At 43.1% G+C, this 10,000-nt stretch overlaps 1 protein-coding gene across 1 annotated transcript in view; it reads right to left on the reverse strand.

Moving 5' to 3' along the window:
- Positions 1-3,073, reverse strand: part of LOC120563186 (calcium-transporting ATPase type 2C member 1-like) — a 28,746-nt gene extending 25,673 nt beyond the window's left edge. Inside the window, exon 1 of the mRNA XM_039807343.1 lies at positions 2,982-3,073. Coding sequence (XP_039663277.1) covers positions 2,982-3,005 — 24 coding nt within the window. The 5' untranslated portion in view covers positions 3,006-3,073. The remainder of the gene's footprint in view (positions 1-2,981) is intronic.
- Positions 3,074-10,000: the final 6,927 nt, after the last annotated feature.

Raw genomic sequence — 10,000 nt, forward strand, 5'->3', positions numbered from 1 at the left:
GAAAATGACATCACTTTACTGTAACGCAGCCTTTAAAACCAGGAGAAGACACTTAAGCCATTTACGATATCCAAATTTAAGACGATATCTAGCCTCATATCACGATATCGATATAATATATCGATATACTGCCTAGCTCTAACTTTAATCTTGTTGTACATGTGTATAGGGACAATAAAAGGCAATCTATTCCAATGTTTTAGACACAGATATGGTGATAATAACGGTTTAAAGTGATGTGGAAAAAGAGAGACCAAAAAGGGACACAAACTGAATACTAAGAGACACCATACGACCACACACACACCTCCTCCTCTTCCTCCTCTTCCTCCTCCTCCTCCTCCTCTCTTTGGCAGGTAGATAACAAGAGCAAACACATCGTCCTCAGTCTCAGGATTAAATGAGACTTTTTATGATAGGAGTCATATCCTGAACTCCTCCTCACATCCTACTCCTCTTCTTCTTCCTCTTCCTCTTGATAAGCTGCTCATATGCGTCTCTGTGTCCCCACTCATTGGGAATAACTGACATGTTTGGCTTGGAAACACTAATAAAAACACAGATACTATATTACTGCATCTACTGTAATTGTCTAATTAGAACAGATCCAATCATTGTAATAATCATTTCACGGTCATAAGTAACCACGCAGACTATCAGGGATTATTACATTAATTTGTTCACTTATTATATCCCATCAATATTGAATTCGTTAATTATTTAACGTGATTACTTGTTGACTTTTGGAAAGATGTTGCAATTATTTAAATAAATAAAAAACAGTGGAACAGTTAAACAAATCAACAGTGAAAACACACATTTTCTTTCATACTTTTCCCGCGTTGGTTTGTTTTGAACACCAAACATAATGTGCAAAATAACACTCAAAAATTGTAGCTACAGAGCGGTCCAGATTCACCCGTTTTTGGCATTTTTTTGGCACATTTTGTTTTTTTTTTGTTCGCTGGTTTTTGCACTTTTTTCATCTGGTTTTGTCTTTTTTTTCCCACTGATTATTGGCACTTTTTCTGCTGTTTTGGAATCTATTTTGGTGGGTTTTTTTCCTCTGTTTTGTTGATTTTTCCCACCGTTTTTGGCACTTTTTGGTTCACCGTTTTTGGCACTTTTTGGCACTTTTTTTTGTGTGTTTTTGTCGTTTTTTTTCGAGTAATGTCACTTTTTCCCCACTGTTTCTGTTGTGGGGTTTTTTTGTCTATTTTTGGTGGGGTTTTTTTCATCTGTTGTGTCGATTTTTCCCACAATTTTTGGCTTTTTTTTTTTGTTCATTGTTTTTGGCACTTTTTTGTAGTTTTTTGGCACTTTTTCCTCTGTTTTTGTCGTTTTTTTGTCAATTTGTGGTGTTTTTTTGTCGATTTTTGGTGGGTTTTTTTGGCACTTTTTTCATAAAAATCATAATATATCAACAAGCAACAGGTTGGTCCTGACTCACATGTCTTCTTCTGTATTCGCTGTTTTTAAACTGCTCTTTAACTTTTACTGTAAAGCTCTTTAAATTGCTACATAAAGCTGCCTTGCCTATTATTTTATTACATGACAACAGTAAGTAATTATTTTAGGTTAGCAACATAGCTAACTATGAACTTCAGTCACCTGATTTCAACTGTTTAGACCAACGTAATGAACGTATTGTTGCTGTAATAAATCCCCCAGATATTATAATAGATAACCTTCATCATCATGTCAGCATCTCACACACACACACACACACACACACGCACACACACACACATTCAGGACACGCACACACACACACACATTCAGGACACGCACACACACACACATTCAGGACACGCACACACATTCAGGACACGCACACACACACACATTCAGGACACACACACACACACACACACACACACACACACACACACACACACATATATACAGGACACACACACACACGAGACACACACACACACACACACACACACAGGAACGACACACACACACACACACACACACACACACTGGACACACACACACACACACGGGAGACACACAAACACACACACACACACAGGAGAGACACACACACACACACACACACACACACACGACACACAAGACACACACACACGAGACACACACAGGAGACACACACACACACACACACGAGACACACACACACACACACAGGAGAGACACACACACACACACGAACAACAACACACACACACACACACACACACAGGAGAGACACACACACACACACACACATACACACACAGGAGAGACATACACACACAGGAGAGACACACACACACACACACACACACACACGAGACACACACACACACACACACACACACACACACACACACACACACACAGGAGAGACACACACGCACACACGCACGCACAGAAGAGAGAGACACACACACACACACACACACACACACACAGGGACACACACACACACACGACCACACACAGGAGAGACACACCACACACGCACGCACAGAAGAGAGACACACACACACACACACACACACACACACACACAGTTAGTTCATGTTCATATTAGCCACGGCTAGCTAGCTAGCCTAGTTAGCTACCGCCGCCGCCGGGATAGCTAACAGGTTCTATGACCCACAAGGAGGAGCAGCGGAATAAATTAGATGTAACTCGGTGCAACAACAACAACAACAACAACAACAACAACAACAACAACAACAACAACAACAACCCCCCCACCACCACCACCATGTCAACAAGCGCTCTAGCCACTAGCTAACATTAGCGCTGCCAGCAGCAGGCTAACAGCGGATCACAGAGCTCCACTCCGGGAGGTGAACCAACGTTAACCAAACAAACCCGCCGCCGCCGCCCGGCTCTCATCGTCGCACTCCCACAGCTCTCGGTAGTAAAACATGTGTTTGTTTCACGAAGAATAATCTGGATTAAGTGTGTTAACGAGTCGTTCTTCTAAAAAGGAGAAGTCAGTAATTTGTTAAACTTACCAACAGCTCCCGTTTCTTCAGCATCTTCCGTGAAATCCCAGCGCGGAGCGACTTCCTCTGACAAACGACCAAGTCCGCTGACAGGCTGTGATCTGAACGCTTCCGGGTACACTTTCAAAATAAGAGCAGCTCGTTTACGTAGGGAGGGAGGGGCGTGTCTATGGGGGAGGGCGCGCAAGGACTAATGGTCCGTTCATGCACACCTGGGAATATCAGGCACCGTCCCCCGTTGACCGGTTACGTTGTTTATCCGACTGGCAGTCTCCAAAAGATTTTGGACAGATTTATTTTGGCTTTTTTTGTCACTTTTTTTGAACCCATACAACTTTATCTACTCCTTTAACCTTAAATATATAATATGTTTCTATGATAATTCAGGTAATGGTGCTCTTGAGTATCTAATATACAAGCAGACATTTTCTAACTCATCTGCTAATTTTGTACCTTTTCTCATAGAATTGAAATCTCTACTGAAGTCACTTAGGATGTTGGATAACAAAAAAATGAAATATTAAAATTGTGGAAACTTTTAGTCTGAAAACCTCTGACTAACTGTAAATTTATGTCTTCTTGTACTTTTGATTTATTTATTTGTTTATTTATTGTTGTTTTTAATGTCTGTTATTTCTCATTTGTATTGCTTCGTATGTTTCTATACATGTGTGTATATATATTTATATATATATATATACATATATATATAAATATATATATAAATATATATATATTTTTATTATTATTATCATAAGTTTGTGCACTCGTTGTTCACGTGCTATCATTGCTTACCGAATTTTTTTGTAAACTACATTTTGTCAATAAAAAAAAAAAAAAAGATATAATAATACTTTTTTTTTGCAGGATGGTAGGGGAAGACTCATGAATATTCATTAGGGAACTCATCCCTGATTGGCTAACCCTGACATTCTTACCCTAAACATAACCAATCCCACCAGAGAAGGCAAAGAGTACTAGCCAATCAGAGGGAGAGTAGGGCGGGCTCTTCTCCTACCGTCCTGCAACAAAAACATTATATTGCCATTTGGCATAACAAGTTGTAGCATGACTGCCACCAGCTGTTGGCCGTAGCCTAGAGCAGGGGTGTCAAACTCATTTTCCCAGAGGGCCACACTGGAAAAAGAGAATCACACCGAGGGCCAGACATGGAGAGATTATTGACGTGCTCTTTTGCTACTGCATGTCACTTCCTAAAACATTTTGGTAGCTTTTTTTTCCTAATTTTTGTTGTTTTGGTTCTGATTTTTCTGTGGCTTTCTCAGACATTTCTCACCTTTTGGTAAATTTGTTAACCTGACTCCACCAGATGATGGATCGCTTCGCATTTGCTCGGCATATCCATCTGGAGAACTTTTGGGAAGGGGGAGAAAATCCTGGTTAGCTGATTGGATAAACCATCTGTCTATCTACCACCTATAGTTGGTGATAGACAGCCAAATCAACCAATCAGATCAAAGAAGCGTATGAAAATACAACCACGAGCCAGGCTACCCCTGCTGCTGCTGCAGGCAGAGCATAGCTCATTAGCTCGTTAGCTTAGCAAGCTAGCAGCATGTCGGTAAAGGATGTTTGCCGTTTGTGTAACGAGAATTTAGGAATAAAAGGCCCCATTTTTGTTGACATGAAGCCCTACGAAAGTCATCAAAAGTACTCCAGTACTGTACTTCAGTACCAAATGTTGAGGTACTTGTACTTTAACTTGAGTCTTTTCTTTTCATGCCACTTCCTACTTCTACTCCGCTACATTTCAGAGAGAAATATTCTACTTTTTACTCCACTACATTCATCTGTTCCAGGTTTAGTTACTAGTTACTTTAGTTACTCCGCTACATTCATCTGTTCCAGCTTTAGTTACTAGTTACTTTAGTTACTCCACTACATTCATCTGTTCCAGCTTTAGTTACTAGTTACTTTAGTTACTCCACTACATTCATCTGTTCCAGCTTTAGTTACTAGTTACTTTAGTTACTCCACTACATTCATCTGTTCCAGCTTTAGTTACTAGTTATTTTACACATTAAGATGACTTAACAGTATTTTTACAGTGTGTTATTAGTCCTTCAAATTACTGCTCTTGGGGAAAAAAGGCTAATAAGTGTTTGTTTGTCAAACTATTATCCCATGTCAAGAAGCTGTGGGATCAGAGCAATCTCGTTTAAAATTACCATTTCAACCATAGAAACAGATTTATTTATTTAATATATATTTAAAATAAATTTATTATTGCATTTTATTTTATTTTCCAATGCTTTCATTTTGAATGCTGAACCGTCTAACTTCCGGTTGCGTCCCGTGTCACTTTACGGAGCGTCTGGCGTGCCAGAAAGTTCCTTTTGCTGCGACCAGAGATCGTCTCTGAAGAACGGGAGGAACGGGAGGACTCACTCCGTCACTTCAACGGAGACGGTCCATGGTGGACCCGGCGCTGCTGATGTGGTGACACCTGGCGGCCCGTTTCAAAATTACATTTTATTTTACCAAACACCACAAACATACATGCATATATTTACACATACACATATACAAAAATAAAATGACATTATACTATATTAAAAAGAAATTAAATATAGGACTTTAAAGCTAAAACACACACACACACACAGGACACATGCGGACACACACATGCATGCACACAAACACACTCTCTCTCTCTCTGTCTCTCACACACACACACACACACACACACACACACACACTCACACTCACACACCCTCTCTCTCAGACACACACAGGCTCTCTCACACACCCTCTCTCACACACATGCTCTCACACATACGCACACACTCTCATACTCACACACCCTCTCTCACACACACACACACACACACACACACACACACACACACACACACGTTCTCACACATACACACACACACACACGTTCTCACACATACGCACCCTCTCTCACACGCACCCCTCCACACACACACTCTCATACTCACACACACACACACACACACACACACACCCTCTCTCACACACACACACACATGCTCTCACACACACACACACACTCTCATACACACACACCCTCTCTCTCACACACACACACACACACACACACACACACACACACACACACACACACACACACACACACATATGCTCTTACACACACATATGCTCTCTCTCACACACACATGCTCTCACAAACACACACTTTCTCTCACACACACATGCTCTCACACACACACTCACACACACGTTCTCACACATACACACACGTTCTCACACATACGCACCCCCCCTCCACACACACTCTCATACTCACACACACACTCTCACACATAACCACCCTCTCTCACACCCCCCCTCCACCCACACACACACACTCTCATACACACACACACACACACACACACACACCCTCTCTCTCACACACACACACACACACACACACATATGCTCTCTCACACGCACACACATATGCTCTCACACACACACCCTCTCTCACACACACACACACACACTCTCATACACACACACACACCCTCTCTCACACACACACACACCCTCTTTCTCACACACACACACACACACACATATGCTGTCACACACACACACAGACACACACATATGCTGTCACACACACACCCTCTTTCTCTCTCACTCACACCCTAACACACACACACACACACACACACACACACCCTTTCCATTCACCAACACAGCAGCACAAAGTCAGACGTTTCGGGCTCTTTCCAGTCTTTTAATTTTTGTGTTTTCTTAAAAAAAAAAAAAACATTAACAACTGAGATCACAGCCATACAGTTTATAAATTACAACAGCAAACACTAAAATCTACTTTTTAAATTCTTTTTTTAAATACACTTCTCTCCTTCCTCGGGGGCGCCCCAAAAAAAAAAACCCCCCCCCCCCCCCCCCCCCCCCTCCACCCACCCCCCCCCCCCCTTTTTATTGCCCCCCAAAGAAAGTCACGGTCCAGGGCGCCATGGCAACGCCGAGGACAATAACCAGCGTCGCTCTGCAGCGCCGAAACCTCCAAACACATCCCACAAACTGAGCCGTCGCATTTTCAAAAAACGACCTCGTTTACCGCAGCGGAGACTTCCGTTTGGGTCCGTGCGTGCAGATCCAGATCCAGATCCAGGTCCAGGTCCAGCAGCTCTGTTGGTCCGGGGCTGCAGCAGGAAATGAACTAACTTGTTGACTCTCTGAATATCGTTTTATTTTAATTTAACCACAGTAGCTCAATGATAACCTAACTGACGTGTGTGTGTGTGTGTGTGTGTGTGTGTGTGTGTGTGTGTGTGTGTGAATATATATATATATATATATATATATATATATATATATATATATATATATATATATATATATATATATATATCTATATAGATAGATATATATACATAAACCTTCTCATCATGTTTCTTTTTTATTGACTATTTACATTATAGATTCTCACTGAAGGCATCAAAACTATGAATGAACACATATGGAATTATACTTAACAAAAAAAGTGTGAAATAACTGAAAACATGTCTTATATTTTAGATTCTTCAAAGTAGCCACCCTTTGCTTTTTTATTAATAAGGGAAAACTTCCACTAATGAACCCTGACAAAGCACACCTGTGAAGGTAAAACCATTTCAGGTGACTACCTCATGAAGCTCATTGAGAGAACACAAGGGTTTGCAGAGTTATCAAAAAAGCAAAGGGTGGCTACTTAGAAGAATCTAAAATATAAGACATGTTTTCAGTTATTTCACACTTTTTTGTTAAGTACATAATTCCATATGTGTTCATTCATAGTTTTGATGCCTTCAGTGAGAATCTACAATGTAAATAGTCATGAAAATAAAGAAACACATTGAATGAGAAGGTGTGTCCAAACTTTTGGCCTGTACTGTAGATATATATATATATATATGTATATATATATATATATATATATATATATATATATATATATTCCATCACATGATGAACTCCCAGCTGCTGCTAACGCTGCTAACGGGTGTCGTAGCTTCCCGGCCCCTGTGGCAAGTTTGAAGAAGGAAACATGGGAGGACCAACGCGTATTAGAAATTCCAAATTTCAAGGAACAGAAAAAGAAAAGAGCGAGAGACCGGCTTTTTGAACCGTGGAGGCTACCGTAGCTGTAGTACGTACTCTGAACTGCGTGGTGAGGGAGAGCCGATTGAGATAAATGATCTCAACGCTAGATTGGGAGAAACTCTTACACACTGGACCTTTAACTTATCTTTTTGATTCACACTTTCCTCTTTCATCTGCTGTTCTCATTCTTAATATATAGAATTTAAAGGGACAGTTTACCTTGCTGTCGTTCTACCTCTACCTTTCTTTTTTTTTTTAACCGAAACAGTAGTGCATTGAACACCCTGGTGTGTGCGCGCAAGTGCTCTTCCTTTTTAAATCAATCATTCTAGTGCGATCCATTTGTACTCGCAAGTCAGACAACCTTCGATTAACCAAGTTCACAATCCAGCCAGGCTGCTCCGTGCATCAACAGAAGTTAAAGCTGTAGGAACATACAGTTTATCAGCACTTCTGTCTTAGTTGTGTCTCACGAAATCAGTCGTACACACAGTCCTGTCCTGTCCTATCGTCTATCTGTGGTCATGTTGCTAGGACACTATCTTGCACTCGGCGCAACGCAACGCAACGCAACGCAAGTGTCTTTGCTAGTTTAGCAAATGCACCTGCGCCCATCTGTGCGCCCATCTGTGCGCCCATCTGTGCGCCTGCTCTTACAGGGAGGTGTGTTCAGGTGCATTCTGGGGCGTGCTGGTCTTACAGGGAGGTGTGTTCAGGTGCATTCTGGGGCGTGCTGATCTTACAGGGAGGTGTGTTCAGGTGCATTCTGGGGCGTGCTGGTCTTACAGGGAGGTGTGTTCAGGTGCATTCTGGGCGTGCTGGTCTTACAGGGAGGTGTGTTCAGGTGCATTCTGGGCTGCTGGTCTTACAGGGAGGTGTGTTTCAGGTGCATTCTGGGGGCTGGGCTGGTCTTACAGGGAGGTGTGTGTTCAGGTGCATTCTGGGCGTGCTGGTCTTACAGGAGGTGTGTTTCAGGTGCATTCTGGGCGTGCTGGTCTTACAGGGAGGTGTGTTCAGGTGCATTCTGGGCGTGCTGGTCTTACAGGGAGGTGTGTTCAGGTGCATTCTGGGCGTGCTGGTCTTACAGGGAGGTGTGTTCAGGTGCATTCTGGGCGCGTGCTGGTCTTACAGGGAGGTGTGTTCAGGTGCATTCTGGGCGGCTGGTCTTACAGGGAGGTGTTTCAGGTGCATTCTGGGCTGCTGGTCTTACAGGGAGGTGTGTTCAGGTGCATTCTGGCTGCTGGTCTTACAGGGAGGTGTGTTCAGGTGCATTCTGGGCTGCTGGTCTTTACAGGAGGTGTGTTCAGGTGCATTCTGGGCGTGCTGGTCTTACAGGGAGGTGTGTTCAGGTGCATCCTGGGCGCTGGTCTTACAGGGAGGTGTGTTCAGGTGCATTCTGGGCGGCTGGTCTTACAGGGAGGTGTGTTCAGGTGCATTCTGGGGCGTGCTGGTCTTACAGGGAGGTGTGTTCAGGTGCATTCTGGGCGTGCTGGTCTTACAGGGAGGTGTGTTCGGGTGCATTCTGGGCGGCTGGTCTTACAGGGAGTGTGTTCAGGTGCATTCTGCTGGTCTTACAGGGAGGTGTGTTCAGGTGCATTCTGGGCGTGCTGGTCTTACAGGGAGGTGTGTTCAGGTGCATTCTGGGCTGCTGGTCTTACAGGGAGGTGTGTTCAGGTGCATTCTGGGTGTGCTGGTCTTACAGGGAGGTGTGTTCAGGTGCATTCTGGGCGTGCTGGTCTTACAGGGAGGTGTGTTCAGGTGCATTCTGGGCGTATTGCTATCTTGAGGCAGCAGGAAGTGATGGTAGCCTCGTGAGAGCGTCCTGATCTGGCGAGCTCCAGTTTTCCACTCGCAGATCAGTCTGGCATCTTGAGATAGAGAACATTTGGAGCCGCTCGCCAAACGACCGACCAATCAGCGTT

This window comes from Perca fluviatilis, chromosome 7 (assembly GCF_010015445.1).
Source record: "Perca fluviatilis chromosome 7, GENO_Pfluv_1.0, whole genome shotgun sequence".
In the NCBI taxonomy this organism is placed as follows: domain Eukaryota; kingdom Metazoa; phylum Chordata; class Actinopteri; order Perciformes; family Percidae; genus Perca; species Perca fluviatilis.